Source organism: Dermacentor andersoni, chromosome 7 (assembly GCF_023375885.2).
Source record: "Dermacentor andersoni chromosome 7, qqDerAnde1_hic_scaffold, whole genome shotgun sequence".
In the NCBI taxonomy this organism is placed as follows: domain Eukaryota; kingdom Metazoa; phylum Arthropoda; class Arachnida; order Ixodida; family Ixodidae; genus Dermacentor; species Dermacentor andersoni.
Genome location: NC_092820.1, coordinates 74,539,265 through 74,562,732, shown reverse-complemented (window position 1 = coordinate 74,562,732; position 23,468 = coordinate 74,539,265). Strand labels below are relative to the sequence as shown.

At 46.4% G+C, this 23,468-nt stretch overlaps 1 protein-coding gene across 6 annotated transcripts in view; it reads left to right on the top strand.

The window, feature by feature from the left end:
• LOC126534280 (uncharacterized) overlaps positions 1-23,468 on the top strand; it is a 91,071-nt gene that overhangs the window by 9,386 nt on the left and 58,217 nt on the right. The window contains exons 2-4 of one of the 6 annotated variants that reach the window (XM_055072789.2): positions 1,228-1,345; positions 13,242-13,497; positions 14,447-14,862. In XM_055072789.2, the coding sequence (XP_054928764.1) occupies positions 1,228-1,345; positions 13,242-13,497; positions 14,447-14,862 (790 nt within the window). Of the gene's footprint in view, positions 1-1,227; positions 1,346-13,241; positions 13,498-14,446; positions 14,863-23,468 lie in introns of those variants that run through there. The other 5 variants (XM_050181548.3, XM_050181547.3, XM_055072788.2 and 2 more) reach the window with 5 other exon arrangements.

Sequence of the window (23,468 nt, the reverse complement as noted above, 5' to 3'; positions counted from 1 at the left end):
TGGAACGAGAAATGTTAGGTGTAATATTTAGAGACAGGAAGAGAACAATGTGGATATGAACAAACATGGTATAGCCACTATTCTAGTTGACATTAAGAGAAAAAAATTGCGCTGCGCAGGCCATGTAACGCGTAGGGCATATGATCGGGTGACCACTAGAGTTATAGAATTGGTGCCAGGTCAAGGAAAGTGCAATCAAGGACACGGGTGATGAAGTTACGAAATTTGTCGCCACAAGTCAAAATCAGCTAGTGCAAGATAGGGATAGGAGATCGCTGGGAGAGGCTTTCATCCTGGGGGGGGCAGCGGACATAAAAATAGGCTGATGATGATAATGATGCCGTTGTGTAAAAAATCGCATATTTTGCTGCTGCATGCCACACAAAGAAAAACACTTAAAAGGCTGCATAAAAGTGAATGACAGCTTCGTGAAGAGGAAAGCAAAACTACCAGCATGTCAAGCTTTATACAATGGTTTCCTTATTAATGGCAAAAATGGTTTTCTCACATATATCTCTCCTTCGCAACTGTAAAACCCAACCACTAGTCTTGTAACTATAATAGTGGTGAGGCAACTCAAATGCGAGTACAAAATGGGGGAGATTTTATTTTATGGAAATGGTATGATGGATGCCTGGTATTGGAGAGTTTGAGCTTTGCAACATACAGGGTTATTAAAATATGGATGGCAGTAATAATGCTAATAGTGACATCTTGGGATGCTTTGTCCAACAGCAATGTGTTTGAAGCATTTGTGTGTTACACAACATTTCCTGTTTAAGGAAACAGAAAAAAAAAAAAGGCTGCACATGGACATTTTACACAAGCAGCTAAGTAGAATACTGTTGCTCGCAGCAATAGTGGCACTCTGTCCTCCTCTTTGATTAAAAGCTCCACTTCAATGCAGTGCCACTGTGGCTATTCGTAACTTTATTTTCGGTCCCCCGTTATTCTGTCGAGTGTGACATGTATGCATGGACAATCTCAAACTGTCCATTTCTAATATAGGCTTTGGCCCATGAGACAGCTATAGCATAGGATAAAGCTGAAATCCGCCAGGTTACTTTGCCTAGCTCGATGTAATCACATACTTCTTTCGCATGTTGCCCTTAATGTGTGAGGACAAGTTGTCGTATTCAAATTCCGATTTTACTTGGTAGCGCAGCTTGTGGCATTGCTGAGGCCACTATCTTCGCTGCAACTACATAGTGCGCATTCATGTTTCAGGACTTGGTGTCACATCTGCAACCTCTGCAAGAAAAAGGCAGGGCCACTGCAGAACTTTGCTGCCCACCTTTGTGGCCGCAAGCATCGCCGGGCGGTTGAGATGTACAAGGAAACGTGGGTGATTGCCCGGCCGATCTGAAAAGCGGTCATTTTTCTCTTTCTTCCTTGGGCAACCTTTGGCATCTACTCCCCTTCTCTGAGAACCTCATCTACAGTTTCCACTAACACGTATTTGTCACCTTCATAAAGCACTACTGAATTTTGATGCCACCCTTGGGCCCCCGTCTTAGAGAATGTTCAAGAGGCACAGTTCTACTTGGCGGGCTTATAGGCACAATAAGGAGAAAACAATGCACCAATTTAGACTGATAAAGCAGTTTTCAAAACTATATTTTTCATTAATTTCTTGATAATTGATTGGTTATTAGAAGACAAACAAAGTTCAACTTTCTAAATTTTGCACCAATTTCTTAGCGCTGGTACATCAATATTACATCACATAATTCAAATTATTTTTCCGTATTTAGGCTGTTGGGGTTCCGTAAAAGTGCTTGAGGCTTGCTACATTGGCTCGTTTAAAACACACTGCAGCCTATTTTACTGATAAAAAAATTAAGATGGCCACAAGTAGACGGAATCAAAATTTGTGATGTCATGACAAGCTGGTTTAGATTTTGCAAGGCGGCATTGCCACCCGTCTTTCGTTCTTGTGTATTTGCTGGCCTACTGAGCCTTTTTCCTCATGGCAATAGCGCCATTCTTGGTATTGTAGAAGGGTACCCGCCGTGGTTGCTAGGTGGCTATGGTGTTAGGCTGCTGAGCACGAGGTCACAGGATCGAATCCCAGCCACGGCGGCCACATTTCGATGGGGGCGAAATGCGAAAACACCCGTGTACTTAGATTTAGGTGCGTGTCAAAGAACCTCAGGTGGTCGAAATTTCTGGAGTCCCCCACGTGCCTCATAATCAGAAAGTGGTTTTGGCACGTAAAACCCCATAATATAGGTATTGTAGAAGGGTAATTTACTAATAGAACTCAAATAACTTTTCTCTTGAGTACTTTTAGGGCCATAATACTGCGCATCATGTTGGAGCTGTGGTGCGATTGCACACCTTAAGCAGAGCTAGAACAATGAACAAACATGACTTGGCAGTAGGGTATGAGGTTGTGGGTTCGCAGAAGAAAAAAAAAGCAACTAGCAATGGCTGAGGTCCGACAGGACAAACATGTTCAACCAGTGTGACAAATCCGTACGTATTTTGACAGAAGAAAACACGAACAACGAGGAGGACAGTTTGAATGCCGACTACCTACTGAAAGGGCCACTAAGGAGAAAAATCACTTCAGTCCAATCAGTAAATGGCCTTTCTGCAATACCAAAAAAGCCACTCTTGTCACGAGAAGACACTTGGTAACCTAGAAATAACGCAAGATTGAAAAACCGGAGGCAATGTTGCCTTGAAGTTCCTGCACCAGGTTGCTGTGACACCGTGAATTTTGACGGTGCCTGCTCGGGCCTATTTGATCTCTTCTTCACAAAGATGGGATTCACTGTGTTCTACAAGAGCTGAGGACTGAATTCTGCAAGTTTTCAGAACATTTACGGAGTTGCAACAGTCAAACTGCATAGAAATACTTTAAATCTGTATGGCACACTGATGTACTAGGGTTACGGTATGACACTGGAACCCGCCACCCTCCTTCGCGTAACAACATGCCCCTGCCTGCACCTCGTACCGAGGCTAGCCTGCAGCACGACAGCTACCAACCTGCCTTGTATCTGCGCCCATACAACTCATCCTCTCACTGCTATCATTGTGGTTTGCGCGAGCACCATGCCGCATCGCCCCGCTTCCCAGCCTGAGGTAAACGTTGCTATCATTGTGGTCTCATTGGTCACTTCAGCATGGTGTGCAACAAGAAGCGACAGGCCGTTGCTGTTCGGGAGCTTAGTGGCCAGACATTGCCCAACAATGAAACTGACAATGAACTGTCAATGAACTGACAATGAAACTGGCTGTGAGCATTCTATGTGTGACCGCATCCGGCCGCACCAGAATTCTAGTCGAGGTAGCAGTCGGTCACACGACTTTAACATTCCTTGTCGACTCGGGATCTTCAGTCTCCATTCTAGCGGGTGATCTTTTTGATAAACATCTTGCAGGACAAGTGCTGCTGTCTGCACCCCGTGCGAACCTGTTAGATTATTCGAAAAAGCCTATCCCGGTGCGAGGATGCTTTCTTTCGAAAGTCACATACAAAGCGTCCATTCTGTTCTATGTTGTCTCGCAAGACACATCACTTCTGGATGTCGACGCCATTATGGCTCTTGACTTCCAGATTAATGGCTCGTCCCTCCTCTGCTCCGAGACTACTACGTCAACTAACAGTGCTACAAACGTACAAGTTCCATTTCACGAACCAGTTTCATCTGCACATCTTCCAGCACAGTTGCGCAGTGAATTTGCATGTCTTTTCAACTCCACCCTCGGGCTAGCCAATGGGTTTGTGCATTGTGTCAAAGTAAGGCTCTCGATTCCGCCCATTGTAGCAAAACTTCGCCACCTTCCTCTTTCTCTCCAAGCTCAGGTATCTGAGGAACTTCGTTGGCTAGAGCAGTTGGGCACGATAGAGCGCATTAACGCTTCAAAATGGGTGTCTCCGATTGTTGTTGTTCAAAAGAAGGATGGAGGCATTTGTGTTTGTGTCGACTTACGAGAGCCTAACAAAGCTGACGTGACAGATAGCTTCTCTCTTCCACACACCAAAGAACTTCTCCACAGTCCCATTGGGGCAACACATATTTTGAAGCTAGATCTCACATCGGCCTACTACCGGGTTTTGCTCGATCCCGAAAGACGTGACTTGACCGCTTTCATAACTCACGATGGCCTCTTCCGCTTCAAATGCGTCTGCTTCGGGTTGGCATCTGCCCCTGCTGCATTTCAAAAATGACGAAAATCCTTCAAGGATGCTCTGCTGTTTTGTTCTTTGTTTACATCATTGTTTTTGGGAAGAGCGAACAGGAACACTTGGGCAACCTGACTGCTGTACTGCGAGGCATTAAGGAAGCAGGGCTCAAGTTGAAGGACAAGTGCGTATTTGGCGTACAGGAACTTTCCTTCTCGGGACACAGGATCACACCGCAAGCATCTCTCCTGTGTTGGAGAAAATTACTTCCATTATGAATGCTCCAGCGCCCACTGATTGTACTAGTCTGCGCTATTTCCTCGCACTGATAGAGCATTATGCCCAGTTCGTTCCTACGCTTGCGGACGTGTTAGAACCAATGCGAGCTCTTCTCCGGAACAACCAGCCATTCATTTGGAATGATGCTCTAGACGCCGGTTTCGCCCAGGTGAAGTTTCTGCGCTCTTCCAGCAAAGTTCTGCGCATGTTTGATGCGTCCCTTCCGGTTGTAGTGTCCACTGACGCGTCCGGCCACAGACTGGGTGCTGTTCTTCAGCAGGTGGATGGCCACAGGCTGCGAACTGTTGCCTTTGCTTCACGCACACTTTCACCTGCAGAGAATAAATACGGAGTGGAAGAGCGTGGTAGAGGAGTTCTATAGAGATTTATACAGTACCAGTGGCACCCACGACGATAATGGAAGAGAGAATAGTCTAGAGGAATTCGAAATCCCACAGGTAACACCGGAAGAAATAGAGAGAGCCTTGGGAGCTATGCAAAGGGGGAAGGCAGCTGGGGAGGATCAGGTAACAGCAGATTTGTTGAAGGATGGTGGGCAGATTGTTCTAGAGAAACTGGCCACCCTGTATACGCAATGCCTCATGACCTCGAGCGTACCGGAATCTTGGAAGAACGCTAACATAATCCTAATACATAAGAAAGGGGACGCCAAAAACTTGAAAAATTATAGACCGATCAGCTTAATGTCAGTTGCCTACAAAATATTTACTAAGGTAATCCCAAATAGAATCAGGAACACCTTGGACTTCTGTCAAGCAAAGGACCACGCAGGATTCCGTAAAGGCTACTCAACAATAGACCATATTCACACAATCAATCAGGTGATAGAGAAATGTGCGGAATATAACCAACCCTTATATATAGCTTTCATTGATTACGAGAAAGCGTTTGATTCAGTCGAAACCTCAGCAGTCATGCAGGCATTACGGAATCAGGGTGTAGACGAGCCGTATGTAAAAATACTGAACGATATCTATAGCGGCTCCACAGCCACCGTAGTCCTCCATAAAGAAAGCAACAAAATCCCAATAAAGAAAGGTGTCAGGCAGGGAGATACGATCTCTCCAATGCTATTCACAGCGTGTTTACAGGAGGTATTCAGAGACCTGGGTTGGGGAAAATTGGGGATAAAAGTTAATCGAGAATACCTTAGTAACTTGCGATTAGCTGACGATATTGCCTTGCTTAGTAACTCAGGGGACCAATTGCAATGCATGCTGATTGACCTGGAGAGGCAAAGCAGAAAAGTTGGTCTAAAAATTAATCTGCAGAAAACTAAAGTAATGTTTCACAGTCTCTGAAGAGAACAGCAGTTTACGATAGGTAGCCAGGCACTGGAAGTGGTAAGGGAATACATCTACTTAGGGCAGGTAGTGACAGCGGATCCGGATCATGAGACGGAAATAATCAGAATAAGAATGGGCTGGGGTGCGTTTGGCAGGCATTCTCAGATCATGAACAGCAGGCTGCCATTATCCCTCAAGAGAAAAGTGTATAATAGCTGTGTCTTACCAGTACTCACCTACGGGGCAGAAACCTGGAGGCTTACGAAAAGGGTTCTACTTAAATTGAGGACGACGCAATGAGCTATGGAAAGAAGGATGGTGGGTGTAACGTTAATGGATAAGAAAAGAGCAGATTGGCGGAGGGAACAAACGCGAGTTAATGACATCTTAGTTGAAATCAAGAAAAAGAAATGGGCATGGGCAGGACATGTAATGAGGAGGGAAGATAACCGATGGTCATTAAGGGTTCCGGACTGGATTCCAAGGGAAGGGAAGCGTAGCAGGGGGCGGCAGAAAGGTAGGTGGGCGGATTACATTACGACGTTTGCAGGGACGATATGGCCACAATTAGTACGTGACCAGGGTTGTTGAAGTATGGGAGAGGCCTTTGCCCTGCAGTGGGCGTAACCAGGCTGATGATGATGATGATGATGATGATGATGATGATGAAGAAGGGAGAGCGTGAAGTGCTGTCATGTGTTTGGGACTGTGATCATTGGCATGCGTACTTGTGGGGACGGCATTTCACGTTGCGCACGGACCACCAAGCTTTGGTCTCGCTGCTCTCTTCTCAAGGCACTGGGCGCCGCCCCCTTCGCATTGCACGCTGGTTGGAACCGCTGCTTCGCTACAATTATACAGTAGAGTATTGGAAGTGGTCTGAAAATCAGGTGGCGGATGCCCTTTCCCGCCTTCCAGTTCCATCTCCACAGGAAAATGTCTCATTTGTTGAGGCTGTGTCCTTTGTTGAGTTACCGTGCCTCACCAAAGAGCAGTTTCAACAGGCCCTTCGTGAAGACTGCATGTTAGAACAAGTGAAGATCTATGTCGCCACATCTTGGCCTGCACATAAGACACTCTCGGTTGCACTTCAGCCTTTCTTCTTGGTATGTGAAGAATTGTCCGTCGTTGACAACCTGCTCCTGCTCGGCAAACGAATCGTCATTCCCTTGTCTCTCACACCACAGGTAATCCCTGCTGCCCATGAAGCTCACCCTGGTATAGTTCAAACAAAATGCTCGGCTACGAGGACGGTTCTGGTGGCCAGGCATGGACAGGCAAGTGGAGCTTTCCATCCAGAACTGCAGCATATGCCAGATGGCTGACAAAAGTGCCAAGACTGCTGCTATTTTCTTGCAGCCAGTACCCCTGCCAGAGCCATAGAGTTTCCTACAATACTTACTAGAGAGAACTCTGGCGCTGCAGTCATTACGCCACCATGGGAATGATGGGAAGTACATGAATTTGGCTGATCTTCGTGCTTGTAGATTCAAACGTTCTTGTGGCATTGTATATTACGCTATACAAATCTTAGTGTTGTAAATTTCAGTGCAATCTATGCACTTCGAAGTGCAGAAGACGCCGCGAACACGCACAATTGCTATTAGTTGCAATGATTGAGCTTGTTCAAGTGGCCAAATCGAAACGCGCCAAGCGTCTCAAGGCACTGGCAAGCCCAGGATAAATTCATAAGGGCGTTTCATTCGCTTGTCGATACATGCGTCCGTGGCTTAATGGTTTCACTATCAGGCTTCTGTGCTAGAATTCCTGTGTTCGAATCCTGCCGCCGGACAATCTTAATGATGTTTGTTTGTTTGTTTATTCATTTATTGATTGATTTATTTATTACGCAGTACATTGTTGAAAATGACGAGTTTACAAAGTTACGAGGCCGTTTGAAGCCAGAAAGACAAAGTTTAGGCAAATCTATGTACTTCCCATAATTCCCATGCTGGCACAACCGTTCTTGTTGCAGCCCTGTAGACATTAGCGCCAGAGTTCCCTCTAGTAATTATTGTATGAAACTCTATGGCCAGAGTGTCCATGGCAGAAGCTTGTCGTTGACATCGTCGGCCCTACAGAGAGAGAACCAGATGACTAGATACGCCATTACGCTCATCAACTGTTTTTCCAAATGGCCAGATGTTCAATTCTGCAGTTGAAGTATCATCCCGCACCGTCGTAAACTTTTTGCTTTCTGTGTTCTGCCGCGAAGGCTATCTGGACATGGTGGTCTGCGACGATGGGCCCCAGTTCTCATCTATGGAGTTCATTGAGTTCCTCATAGATCACGCCATCCGCCTTGTGCACTCCTCCGTTTACTACCCCCAAGCGAACAGACTTGTTGAGCGGTTTAACCGAGTCTTCAAGAATTTTGTGCAGGTCGCCATGCTGGAGCAGTGTCTGCTTTGCCAAGCAGTAACCGAGTATTTGGGTATATATCGCTGCATGCCACATGCCACTGCGGGAGTTGCACCCTCTGTTCTCCTACATGGATGGCGGCCGAGAACACGTCTTGACATTGTGAGTCACCCATCACCAGCTTTCTTCAGCGATCCTGTTTGCACACTTCATCGTCTACGCCAACTAGTTAAGAGCAACCAAGACTACACCAAAGAGTACACAGATCGTCGCAGGGCTGTGAAGAAGACAACACTGTCGGTTGGTGATTACGTTAGAATTAAGAAACCTGGAATATCAGTTAAGGGAGACCTCACATCTAGCCACCTGAGGAAGGTAGTCTATCAGCAAGGTCCATCATCATTTCGGCTTGGTGATGGACTAACCTGAAACGCGTCGAAGCTATCCAGGGTACCTGCTGCTTCAGCCACATGGAATCTACAGCATAATGCTGTTTTCGAACCTGCGACTCCGTCGTTGGCATCTCAGCAACGCAACGATTATACCTCAACAGCTCGACCCGAAGCCTCAGCAGCTACGCCCACGCTACGAGCTCCAGCGCCAGCTGTGTCGGAGGACCCTGTGCTTCAACGTCAGGTCCAACCACTGAGGAACAGGCCTCCAGATCGACACTGGGACCACATGTAGCTTGCGTGCTAGGTGCAGACGGGTGCAGTGCCAGAGAACTTGAGTGCTGCATGAACTGTGTGCAGACAGTTGCGTGTCTCTGTGAGCGTTTTTTTTTTTTTTTTTTTTTTTTCTTGCATTGCTTGTTCTAGGCCATGCTGTATAGTTGTTCTATACAGTAGTATAGTGAAGAGCACATGCCATGTATGGTTGCAGATATTTGTAAATTTTTGTAAATGCTCTATATCTGTATAATAGTACTAATCTACTAACTATTACTTACCTCATTCTTGTAGTGTATCAGTTTCTGTTTGCCCTTACACGCCGCCAGTGGCACCAGTGTATATATACACGCTTCTGAATAAAGAGGAGGTCTTGTTCCGCTGCGGCTGTAACTGTCTTCATGGTTCAAATGCGGCTTCCGCCAAAATACAAGCGCAAAATTAGAAAAAATTTTGGGCTTTATTTTCTTCTCTGCTAATCAACCTATTACAGTTAAATTGACAAAAATGCTGTTTTAAACTAACACTTTTCAGCCTAAACTAACTTGGTGTTTGTCATTAGCATCCCTTCAAAAGTTACACTTTTTTATCACCACGCCATCCACCTTGCCTCAGTTTATATTCACTGTTTGTATCGTCCTTCTCATTCTTTCTGAGTCTATGTGTCACACGCTTATAATTATGTAACGGGAAAGTGGTTTATTAAGTATTTATGAATTCTAAACTGGGAGACAGCAACAATGAAGAAGCAACTTTCATGTAGCATGAGATGTCCACTGAACCCAACACGCGAAAAGAACCCACCATGGGCTCGAAAGCAGTTGGGAAAATAAAAATAAATCACCGACAGTTGAGACAAGGAGGCGTTGTTCGTGGGCACAGCGGAGTACCTGAGAAACTAATCCTACATCGCCTGAATAATAAACTCCGAGCACGAGTACATAAGCATGTGTTCAATGTGCTCTTATAACACTGAAATTGCAGAAAAGGTGACTATCGCTCGGGCCATAATTTCACTCAAATGTAGGTACATCATCTGCGACTCGCAGTTGGCCATAGGAAACTACGCGTAGGGAAGAAAATCACCTGAGGCCGCTGACATACTCCACAGGAAAGCCCAGCTCATATCATCCGAGGAATTCCAAGAGAGATGCATCATTTGGTTTCCAGCCTACACCTCCTGCGAGTCCACAGCTCCCAGTCTCAACAAGGAAGCCCACTGCGTCACACGAGGTCTCACCACTCTCGCGAAGAAGCTTCCCCCGAAGGAACGGGAGGGGAAACCTGGAAGGAGAGAGACAGAATGTTCAGATTCTCTGATGTCACCTACTTCTACCAAAAGTCAAGGTGCAGATTCCCACGTCCTAGCTCCAAATTAGACAGATCTCAGGCGGTTGACTGGAGGCAACTTCAAACCAAAACCTTCCCCAACCTGGTGCACCTGCATCGAATCTACCCTGAACTGTACCCAGATGACTTGTGTAAGCTATGTAGGACAGAACACACCACCCTAGAACAGATTTTATGGGAGTGCGCACATGTACAGGACAAAAATGCAGCCTCCTCAGAACAGCTTGGGGTGGGGTGGAAAGCCGCACTGATCAGCAAGACCAACTATGGGCCATCCAGTGAGCTCGAGAGGTGGCTGGCAGACAGGGTCTCTCTTTCACCCCTGGCGCAGCCTAGGCCTAGGCCTCAATCCGCTGGTTTCATTAATAAAGTTGTTTCACTCACCGATGATTACAATACTCCCTAATGTGAAATGTGAGCGCACCTCCATGTGTGTTTTCATTTTTTGATTTAGTGGCTGGCACGGACAATCTGTCTCATGCGGCACGTTGCAAATGGAGCGAAGTGCGGTGCGACTGCCTCGCTAGCACGTGGGTGACGCATGGGCGCGATTCACAGCAGCTGCTACTGACAGACCTCCCAGAGGGCGCGCACTACTCTGGCGCCATCTCCTAGCCATTGTCGCTGCACTACGCTTTTCTTCTCACACTTTTTGCCATACCCTCCTCTGCTTTTCGCCTCACGGTTCCACTGCCACGCTCCTCTCTGCTTTCCTCCTCGTGTCTTTCATCCCCCGCTGTGCTCTGCGTTCGCTTCCTTCTTTCGATGTGTTCATTCGCTGGGTTACTCCGAGCTACAATGCCGATGCTCGCTAAGAAACGGCCGCCTGAGAGCAGCGCTCTAAAACCCGAAGTCAAAGTCATTTCTGTTAGAACTTCAAGACGAAAAGTAGACGAGGACGAAAAGATGTCCGCATAGTACAAGTGAGGCCTTCTGTTGGTCCTTGTCAAGTTTTTGCACTGAAGTTTCGACGTGAATATCTACCAGGTTGCTCAGTTTCCCTATTTCCCCTAGATTACCCTATTTACCAAGTCGGAATTTGTACCCTCAGTCACTGCACAATGGCTGTCATAACTCCTGTAACTGTGTTGCTCTGAGGTCTTTAATGCAATCAGTGAATCAATCAAACATTTTGTTAGCTCTAGCAATGCCATAAGGTCCCACAGGAAGCTGTAAGCTGGTTTCCTAGGGAACCCTTCCACATGGCAGTATATTCAGAATGCGGTACTTGTCCCAGGCAACTTTTGGAGCTAATTGCTGTTTTGTGTACAAATGTGTGTAGTTGCGCCGGAGGTCTTTAACTATTTCACTCTCGGGTTTTTTTTTCGGAGGTCATACACTCGGCGTTGGGTTTCTTTGTCAGATACAGTAGACTTCTGTTCATTTGACCCCTCTTAATTTGATTCTTTGTTAATTCAACCCCGACCGCAGCTCTCAGTTGGCGCACAGGCATTTCTATGGGCACAAACTTTCGTTATTTTGATCCTAAAATTAGCCTTCACCAGATAATTCGAACGTGGCCAGTCAGCGTGTATGCGACCCCTTTAGTGGCAGCATGTCTCGGCAAAGCTTTGGGAACAGTTAATGCATTAAACGAATGTAATCTCCCACCGAAAAGACCTATTTTTAGCCTACGCTAGAAAGATTTTCAAGCAACAATGGTAGCTCATAATGTGTAATTGGGGTATTCACCTGATTCAAACGCTTCCTTTGTTGCTTTTTCCTTGGGAAAATTGTTTTTTTGATGGGAAACCGAAACCTCCTTTGAAAAGTTCGTATGCTTTTCTGCACAACATGGCTTTATTGCAGCGAGGCTGACTTTAGGACACCGGCCGCTATTCTAAAAAATTGAGACCATGTTAGATTTACAGTTTGTTTAGGAGCTTTAATGTGCTCTCTGTGTTACTTTTGTACGTTTGACACCTAGAAAGCATACACATGTTTGATTCAGAAGTATGTTAGAATCGGGCAAATAGTGCCAAATGAACCAGCAATGTGTTCTTGCATTTCTGCTGCATCTTGTGTCCTTCAACCGCCGGATAATTCGATCAATTTCGTCAGTCCCCTCAGGGTCGAATTAATAGAAGTTGACTGTATTATAAGATGAGCACAACAACTCTTTTTTTTTGTTGTTGTGCAGAAAAAGAAGAAAGACGCTAATAATGGCAAATGTTTTCTTTTGGTGTGGCCCTCACGTTCCTGTCTGACAAAAGGAATGCCAAATGTAATATGGATGCAGGACAGAAATGCAGAAATGTTGCAGCACGTCCTTGACCTGACGTGGTCAATACATGCCAAAGTTTGTTAGACCTCGCGCTTTCCTAGGATGGTGTAGGAAGTGCACAAGCGTGGCTTAGTAGCTAGGAGTTGTTCTTTCTGGTAAGTGTACAGTCATCTGACATTGCAGCAGCCGACTTGTGGTTAGTGGCTTCGGCACCTTTCTATGCACCTATGCAATGCGTTCATATAACTTGCACTTGCAGCTAGTGCACCAGTAAAGTGAGTGCCCCATATTGGGCGCTGTTTTCTTTGACAGTGTATTTTAATGTACACTGTGAGGGCTTTGACAAAGAATTTACAAATGACTGTCGGAGTGTAGTCAGAAATGTGGGCCAGAATTTGTCGTGCGCATCAAACTATCCATGGTAGCATGTGAGCCTGCGAGGTCACCTCGTGCTCCAGCAGTCACCACGTAGGTTCCCGATCAGCTGCGCATTGTTTTATGGGAACATGACAGCAAATGGAAAGGACAAATAAAACATGTTGAACAGCGTGCTGGCATGCATTCATGCCGGTAATAGCATGCATTGTTCTTGAGCAGCACGGCAGACACAGGGATCGTAATGGCAAGAACCAGCAGCAGAGTTCCTTGCCCGCACTCGCAGCGTTTGTGGCATTACAGTTCTCGCTGTCGTTTGTGACCTGTTCTCATAAAATGGGGCTATGTTTAATGCCATTGTGTCGCAGTTTAATTGCTTTATATAAAAATTAGAATCTTAGGTCTCACTAAATCTGTTGTAGTAGCACTGTGGAAGACAATAGCCACAGTGGACCTGGTGTTATTTCTGTAATGTTCCTTTCATGTGAAACCGTCGACTGTGTTTGTTTCTTACCCTTCTTCTGTTTGCCTCTGTTTAGTCTGGCAAGGGAAGAAGCATCCAGAGCCAAGCCTAAACCAAGCCTAAGACAGAGCGAAAGAGCAAAGGGTGTGTCCAAAGCCAACAAAAAGACTCCACTTTCCAAGGGAAAACAGGTCAAAAAGCTGACAAAAAGTGGGGCCACCGCCAAAAAGAGCACTAAGCAGGTCCTCGAGAACTGCGATCGAAAGACTAGATACGGCAACCAAGGGTCCCAAAGGTCAAAGGATACCAATTCACAGGACTACAAAGACACCGTAAGTTTACCACGTTCGCTGCCTTTACATTATCAGGCGTAGGATGTTTTGCTTTTCGATGGTGACTGTTTTTCACTGGATTGCCACTCATATCGACTTGTCACTCGGTACAAGACGTGCCAACTGTGTCAGAAAATTTTTTTAACGTTGTTGCGCTTCTGTAGCGAAAGAGTCTTGTCTAATCCGATTGCTTGCACAATGTGAACGCTGTTGCACATTCTAGAATTTAAGCGAGCTCGAGCGATCACTGTGGCATGCACTGTGAGCTGCTGATGGACAGGGCCCATACTGCCATGAATACTCTGTTTAGCGCAAAACAACGTTTGTTGTTTTGTGCTAAACAAAGTATTCATGGATTCGCACCAACTAGCCTGCCAATGCACTGTACCCATACTGCCAGGCACACGAGTTGCGGAGCGCATTTTCCGGCGAACACCAACTAGCTCTTCGAGATGCACTTGCTGTCACGTGTGAGCTTCGTGGCGTCTGAAGGTTTGGGTGCCGTAGCGCAGTGTTCAGCTGGGACAACCCTTTTCTCTTAACTGCCACCGTCTCCCCATGTGGCAGCTGTGTTAGAAGACTCCGGCGGGAGAGGAGGACGGCAATAGCGTCATGCGGCAGTGCTTGCACCGCTAGAGACCATACAAAATGACAAACTGGCCTGTATGTAAAGCCACCTATGCTACTGCTATGAGTGTGCAGCTTAACCGCTTGGTCCTGTGTGGAATTATACAATGAAACAAGTGGCCACCTAGATATCCCCATTATAACAAATATTTGCCATGAAGTGCATCACCAAAAGTGAATAGTCTTCTGGAAGCGTTCGGCTATTCGCTTACATTGACAAACATTATTGATGGATTCTGCACAATTTTTTTCTTCCATGTCTTTTGCTTCGTAGGCTAATACTGGCAGAATGCTTTAGTTGTGCCCTTATATTTCCTGGCAGTCTAGTGGTCAACTTCACGACAAGCTTCGCTTTCAGCAGCAAAAGGAGCCGTCAAGAAGAGTGAGCTGGCCATCTGCCGGATCTAGAGCCAAGCCAAGCAAGAGGGCGTCTGTTCAACGAGACAGCAGCGAGCCAACGCTCTGTCGGAGATCACGAGACGACGCTCGCAACCCTTCCTCCAAGGACAGCTCATTTGAAGGGGACTCGTCACCGGTAGAAAAGCCTGGCAACGACGGTGACTACGAAATGAACAGGAACTGGAATGGGCCCCCTCGTTTTCCGATGGGCCCGTATGGTAGAGGGGGGGCCCCCTTCATGGGCTACGGCGGACGGGGCAACCCTCCTCCTTGGAGCAGACCTCCTCCACCACCACGGCACCCTTTCAACCGGTATGACGGACCTAGGCCATTTAATAGGTAAGTTCTTTTCAGAAAACAGTGAACACAGAAGTCAGTAGGGAATGCAGTCAAACCTTAACATAACAAACCTCTGTTTAACGAATTTCGTACTGTGACAAATTGCTTTAATTTACCAATTTTGGTTTCATTGAAAACCATGTATTATTTTTTTTTCACCACTTAGCGAAGTAATTTTGTGACGCACTTTCGATTTAACGAAGTTTTCGGCCATGTCAAGCATGTACAGCTGAGTGCAAAAGTTAAAGGACCAGAGGTGCCGCTAAATTTTTTTTTTCACAGCCCTAGGTGCAAAGGCTGAAATCAGGTGGTACTGCCTATGTGTACCTGTATTAGCTTCATGCATTAATATAACTTCACATTACACAGCTGTGCTCTAGACATTTGCACTCGTCTGTACTTGTGACCTGTATGGCTGGTGAATCTAGCTAGAAAACTATGAAAATGTTGGCCGATTAAAAAATTATTTGCAAGCGTTCTTCTGCAGGAGAAGTTAGAGTGGCAAAAACTCAGTCAAAGCACGCACACTGGGATGCAGTATGCTGCTGCGCCTCTTGTTACATAACAACTTGTGGAGGGCGTGAGGCACGCAGCCGCTCAGAGCCTTTGGAGAAACATGAATGCTGACAATAACTTAGCACAAGGGTGGTGGGGAAGAGGCGAGCGTGCAGTAATGTGATTAAGCACCAGCTAAGGGGGGTGGGGGGGCTCCAGAAGCGCGCGCCTATCCACCCTCTCTCCCTAGCACATGCGTGTCTTCTACCCTCGCTGTAGCTGCCCGTGGCTGTCCATACGTGGGCCACGCACCGTATCTTGGAGTTAATCTTCGGCAAGTGCAGAGGCCAAACCAATGTGGTTGGTGCCTTGATGCGCATTTTGCTCCCGTGCTTCTAGGGTTGGTGGTCACATAATGTCAAGATTCCGAAACACGGTGCAAAGCATTGTTGACAGCGAGTGTTCTTGGTCATCGAGTAAGATCTTTACCTGAGCGTGCGTGACACCCATGAAGATATGAACCTTACTTCGTGTAATTGTCTCATTGCTATCGCCATCAATGGTTTACCTTTCTTGCGAAACTGGGACATTTCTTTTTTCTTTTCCATGGCGAATGTCCGTGTCTTCTTGCAGTATTGTTTTTTAATATGAGGGTGCCATCTGATGGCGGCTGCTGGTACTGAGTGGGGTCAGCCATGTCGTCCGAGATTTACAGCACCGCTAGAGCGTACTAGAACTGTCGAGTGGCGTGACTGAAGCGGGCGTCCCTTGCATACCAGTGTCTCTTCTTTTTTGGAGAAAGTAGCAGTGGTGTAGGCCTTGCGTACTCTTGAAGCAAGTTGCCGTGTTCCGACTTGTAATATGTGTGCATGTGCACGTGCGAACTCTGCCGCACATTTGTGACTCAAACGAGAAAAAGAAACTCCACACAAATCACTGGTATGCGCCTGGGTGCAAGACTGGATATGTGAGAGAGAAATCTGTGCAGACCTGATAAGCCCCTCAACACCGATCGCACTGCGTGCGAGCTTCACCTTGAGGCCTCATTTCATAGGGAGGGACTATGTGCACATAACGCATTTACTCAATTCTAACGCGCCCTCGATTGCAGCGTGCACCTGTTTTCTGTGACAAAAAAGAAAAAGGGGAAAAAGCGCCCTCTATTGCAACGTGCACTCGTTTGCCGTGACCTAAAAAAAATAAAGGAAAAGCCCTTCACAGTACCGCGCACCTCATTCTTTCATACAGAAATACAACTTTCTCTTATTTGGAAGAAAAAAGATTTGCTCCCAATGCACTAAGGTTGTGATAAATAAGAAAAATCACAGTTTCGCCCGAAAGGCGAAGCATCGATTACGATAGCAAATTAGTAGACAGCTATACGAAAAGTAAGGATAGTAGTTTTCTCGGCCGTATAAACTTTCAAATGTTTGCTTACTAACTAAATGAACAAGCATGGTGTGACATGCACGGTAGCTAACATGAACACATCTCACTCAGTGACCACGGAAACTAATAAAAACGCTGGAGGGAGGAAATGTGGTAGCAGGAACAAGGGAATTGACCTTTGTGCAACCTCTCGCTTCGATGCGAAGTTAGCGACGAGAACACAGAGCGGTGCGCCTAGAATATAGCTATATATATATATATATATATATATATATATATATATATATACACACACATACAGTAAAAGCTCGTTAATTCACTACTCGTTAATTCGAAATTTCGGATAATTCGAATTAGTTGCCGCGGTCCGTCCCACAATGTATTGAAAGCAATATGTAACACATCCCGCTAATTCACACTGAAATTCGCACCGCCACCGATAATTCGAACTCCGCATCATCGTGGATGGGGAGAGTGCTAGTGCGCGGGAGCACGCAGGCGTCGCCGCGCGGGTCGCGCAGCTTTGCTTTTTCGATCAGCGGCAAGGACGATAACACCCTCGCCGCGCGCCATGTTCTTTGCGTACGAGCGTGCGAGGGTGAGCCGGCGAACGCGGCTCAATCTCGCGTGCGCCAGAGGGGAAAGTGGGGCGGAGCGCGCCCTCTCTTGTCGCGCGCGAGGCAGGGGGGTGAGGCGAGGGAGGGACCGGGGGACGATCTTCGGCGGCTGAGGCGGCTGCTGCTTACGGCGCGGCCATGCGGCCGCCGCATCTTGAAAGCGATCTGCGACGTGGCCAAAGTGCGCGCCCGCGTGGGCCTCGTCTTCAAAGCGATCTGCGGTGTTTGCAGAGTGCGCGTATTGCCGGTAGCTTCATATGCGATGTGCTTTCTACGTTTCGTTCGCGTTAAAGCGAGGGCTGTACGAACGTCAATTCGCTCGCTGCTACTGCTGTGTGCCCTCACTCCAGCGTTTTTCAGCGAGTTTCCGCGGTCATCGAGCGAGATACGTTCATGCTCACCTGTGCGCGCGTGACACAGTGCTTGTTAATTTAGTTAGTAAGCAAATGCTTACAAGTTTATACGGTCGATAAAACTATTATTCTTACTTCGTATAGCTATCTACTAATTTTCTATCGCAATCGATGCTTCGCTTTTCGCGCGAGACGGTGACTTCTTTTTTTTCTCCGCCCCAGTCAGCGCGACGAACGCGCGGATGGAGCAAGAGCCATCTCGACATCGGGCGCGTCGGACCGCTCTGGCCGCGTCCGGTTACGTTGGCTGCGCCAGAGCTTCGAAGTATAGACGTTGTTCACGCTAATGTGATGTAGCGTGTGCGCGCGTGCTCATGCCACGTCAGACTATATACGCGCCTTAACCGAGCGATTTTTTTCTCTGACTTTCATTAGTTCGAATTTTGTATAATTCGAATTTTCATAGCATCCCCACGGAATTCGAATTAACGAGCTTTTAGTGTATATATATATATATATATATATTTACACGCGTAGACTCTTGTCTCCGTCGCAGATCGCTTTCAATATAGGGGCCTTGCGGCAGCGCCATGCGCAGCATCCGCTGGTGTAGAAATCCTCTCCTGTTTGCGTCAGTCCTGCACACAAGTTTCGGGAACTTCAAACGGCCGTGATGCGGCCCGATTTCTGTCCGTCTCTCCACATTTGATCGATTTCCTTTTAATTGTGGCACCATGATGAACTCGGCATGTCTTTGCAGTCGGCACTTCCATGCTGATAGAGCAAATGCAGGAAACGAGAAGACGGACGGAGCATTAGCCTAAGCCAAAGGAAGCATTGCCTAAGTACTCGTACTACAGCACGTGGAGAACTCTACGGCAGCTAGGCTCGAAGCGCGTATGAGGCGGCCATTTTGAAATGCCGATGGCGATGTGGTAATGCAGATTTAGGGTTGTACTCGATTCTAATGTGCACGCAACTTTTGGATCCATTTTATTAGAAAAAAATGTGCCCGTTAGATTCGTGTAAATATGATAATCAGGGGAACAGAACAGAAGTGCCAAGACGGAAACCAACTCTTCAACCTGACGGGGTTCTGACTGTGCGCCTTCATATGTAACCAAGGAAACACCAGCACTGCGGCTTCTGACAAAATGGCGTCTGTTCGCGTCTGATAATGACGGCGGAATTTGTTGCACTTAAGAGAGAAGGTTGAGTTAAAGCAACTGTGTGCAGCTGAATTTTGATTTCAGACGCTGTACTCTCTACAGAAACATACAAAACTTTGTGCCTTAAAGAAAAATACGGGATGAAGCTTATAAATCTGTAAGTCTGCTTTAAATCTAGATATCGCAGTTGTGTAAACTGCATCTGTTAAGGCATCCCGAACAAACAAATGTGATACATAAATAAACAGCTTAGAAGAAATATTGACACGTGTACTTATATTTATCGGGCGCCTAACAAATCTTATCGCACAGCGCGGGATGCGCCTGCATGTATCCGAAGTTTCTGGAATGTTATCGATGCTTCTATCCGCTGTCTGTTGTCGCCAAACCTTGTGTTATCTGATTTCATCGCGTGACGCGAATGGTGTAGAACTTTGTGGAAGGCACACGGGTCCCAACAATTAGTCTGGAACATTCGATGACTGCTGTATAAAAGCCGACGCGCTGGACCCACTGATCAGATTTTCGACGATCGGCGACCGTGTTCGCCGCTCTCATTGTGCTTTAACTGTAGCCTGTTTCGTGGGCACAGGTTCGCCCAATAAAAGCTAGTTTTGCCTTTCACAGTATTGCTACTGTGTTCTTTGACGTCACGACCACGGGACAATATTTGCAATGTTTACGAAGATTTTGCAAATTTGCTTCTCAGAAATTACGGGCGTGCTTCAGAGTTGTGTATAATATACATCAATTTTGCGGACTGTAGATGTCCCAGTAGAATATTGCAATATAATATAAAAGTTTGCGACATTTTGTTCCGTGCTGAGCTAAATGTGATGCTCGACCTGTTTTCTTTTTTTTTTTTACTATATTTGTACGAAGAAGATTTACAGCATTCATAAAAATTCTCTTTCCTACATTTCATAATTTGAAAGTTTTCTTTCACAATGCAACAAACCCCATCAAAAATGGTGCAGTTGATGCTGAACAAATTGATCTTTCCTTTCGCATGTATTTATGTAGGAGGTAAATGTAAGCTTCTTGCAGTTCGAATAAAGAGTCTGATAGCAGACACTATCCACCAATAAATAGAGCCTTTGGCAGAATTGCGACTAAATTAATAATTATTATGCAGCAGTTCCAATACTGCTCACATGCTCCGCTGAGCTCATGAGAATGCGTTTGGTGCTGGAAACTTGATAATAAATATGCAATAAAATGAATTAAGGAGATGGATTGCTTCAATAGGGACATCTGATCCAACCTGCAAGCAGCAGGGCAATAACACGGTTTTCTAGAATAACGTTATTGCCGCCTTCTCCACAGCCAGTCGTCTTACAATTTTGCGCGTCATAACAGAACCTCTCCGAGCCTGCCGGGTGCTCGCCCACTGCAGATTAGTTGTAGCCGGTCCAGTAATGGCAGTTCAGTTATGATGAAACATCCATTTTTATGTTCCTTTTATGGAAACTCACTGTTTGACGCAGTAGTTTTGCGGAAACCTGCAAGGTGGCAAGGAGTAATTAATAAAGGGAAAAACAGACATCCACCCGTTCATAGCAATTGCTACAAATGAAACCCATAAGGGTTCCTCGAAAGAAAAGCCTCATAGTTGAATAAAAATTTGTCCTGGTCCGGCACTCGAACCCGGGACCACCGCCTTTCCGGGGCAGCCGCTCTACCATCTGAGCTAACCAGGCGGCTAGACTGTGAGGCTTTCTTTTTTTCGAGGAAACCGTTTCCTTTGTAGCAATTGCTACGAACGGGTGGATATCTGATTTTTCCTTTATTAAAGACTCACTGTTTGTGCAAATGCACTGGCAAGCAGCCACCTGCGGGACTGGACGATGCTTTCAAGAGCGGTCAACAACAGCGCCACCGTTACTTTTCTACATGCAAAGGTCCTCTCCGCGACAGCCGGTCGCGCCACTCACAAGTGTTCTAGTACACTCTAGCGCCGCATGACACAAGACGCTATCCTCGGATGCTGTAAGCCATGCTGATGCATCTTGCTCGGTGGGGTGGATGTGGGATCGCACTGGAGGGTGCCCAGTTAACATGCTGTTGAGGATGAGTGGCAAGCTTGATGGAAGTGTCGTGACCTGGTTGCATGCACTTGCATGGATGGTGGATGAGCCAAGGGGGAGAGGGGATATCCAGATTTCTGACAGGTGGCAAATCACGCCGAACCTGACAATAAAACGGTGCGGATGGTGCCTGCTCTTAGCGGTCGGCATGGGCTATGTGTGAAGCAGGGATTGAGTCATGTGACATGCCGTCTTTTCGTCTGTCATACAGATTGGTCTTATGATCACCCACCTGGCGTAAAGTTGGGAAGAGTTGCGATATTGGAAAAAAACTGGAAACCAATACTTTCTGTGCAATAAATAAATTAAATTTATTGCTGCAAAGCACAGGTCCACTATTAAACTGAGGACCTTATTACTATTCAGTACAACAGAACTTCACTACAGTCAACGACTGATATTCCGTACGACTGATTTTCCGGACATACCCGATAATTTGGACGCCTCCGTGGCGCTGCCACGGTACCCCATAGAGTCACAGTATAAGAGTATCTGAAATTTCGGATGCAGAACCCTTCGCAATCTGATTTACCAGACACTTTGCCATGATTGTAGGTCCGAGACACCATTGATTGACGCCACCACCGCCACTGCCGCCTCAAACAGGCGCTCTCACACGCAGATCTGCTGGCACCTGTAGCCACCACCGCTAACTACTTCCACATTCGTACCAAGCTTCTGGCTGCTTAGTGCCATGTTTTTTATTGAAACGCTTCACCGCTGTTGCAATGGCGCCGACTGCGTCTTTGTAATCCTCGCCAATGACTTCGAAGCTCGGAAAACACGACACATTGCATAATGCCGGTTCCCGAAAGTTAGCTTCGCCTCAATGCAGCAGTGTTACGCGGTGAAGCTTGTGCGAAGTGCTGTGCGGCATATATCGAGAGTGGGAAGAGAGAATTGTCACGGGACACCAGTATGTATTCCGTAACTGTACTCGCGTGCACCCATCATCAGCCACAGTGTGTTCACCAATACGCCTAATAAGTGTGCTGGCAGGCCTTCAGAGCTATCTATGACGTGCCTGTAGCGCTTAGAGCCCTTGGGGGCAGTAAAAGGCATGCATTTGTTTTTTCTGGCATCTTCATGGCCCCTAGGGAATCTGAAAAATCGGATGTTGACTGTAATTCACTAGTTTCACGGGGAAAAATAAAAGCACTCGATTCTGCCTAAAAAACTTTCAATTGATAAAAAAATATTTGCCCAACTGTCATCCAGTTTGGTGTTCCCTTTAGTAAGAGTAGACCGTGCGATATTTCTTGGATTTCTATGTACCTGACAGCTTGCTACATTCTTGTTATACAATACTAGGAGACTCCTGAACCATGTACAGCACTGTTGTTTCCCTACCCAAAATTAGTAAACAATAAATTTTGTGGAAAGATTTCTGATGTTCAATATTCGATTCGATATTAGTTTTCTTGGTTCGATTCGAAATCTACTGTTGAGTATTCGCACATGGCTAATTATAAGAGACGCACAAATTCGCACATGCTGCCACTATCACTTCTTTTATTAGATCCTCAGAAGTCACCTATATATGGCACATAATATGTAATTGGTACCGTGTGCAATGTATAGGCAACTTTAGAGGCTGGGTGAAACTGTGGGTAGTGGTGCTCCCCATGTCTTTCCTTCCCTGTGTACATGTGTCAGTTTGCGCTCTTCTTCAAATAACAGAGCAGAACCTCTGTGCTTCAGAAGATTGTAGCATCTGCTGTGGAAACCTGTTGTCACAGTAAGTGATCTGACACCCAAAAACGTTGCTTATTCTGATGCTTCGTATTCCTTTCTGCTGATGAGGTATGAAGCAGCGACTTCAGGTTCTGCGTTTGATACTGCAACTTTCGGATGCGTCGTTTCTTCTCAGTTTCGAGGGCACTTCAAGTGCAGTGTTCTGCATTACAGTAGAACCTCGTTCATACACTCTGGAAAAAAGAAGTATGTACTAACCAGTAAAATGTACGATCCGAAGTCACTAAAAGTTTGATAGACTCAACCGTACTTGACATCTACGTAATGCAAAGCATTGTGGGAATTGTTGCAGCACGAGACGTCAGTGCATGCTGAGCTTGTGAAGGAAGCAAAAAACTTTAAGATGAGAAGGAGCTGGCTGCTGGGCAGGTTCCCTAGCCCAGAGCTTGACCCGCCGCAGTTGCTTAGTAGCTATGGTGTTGGGCTGCTGAGCACGAGGTTGCAAGATCGAATCCCGGCCACGGCAGCTGCATTTCGATAGGGGCGAAGTGCGAAAGCACCCGTGTATTTAGATTGAGAGGCACGTTAAGGAACCCCAGGTGGTCTGAATTTTCAGTCCCCCACTACAGCGTGCCTCATAATCAGATCTTGGTTTTGGCACGTAAAACCCCATACTTTAATTTTTTAATTAGCCCAGAGCTTGGTTCTACCCGCTCTCTTCACCCTTTCTGCAAGCCATAGCAGACTTGATTCTAGAGCTGGTGAGGCCAGAGTGTTTTATCGTTTTTGCAACTTTGGCAA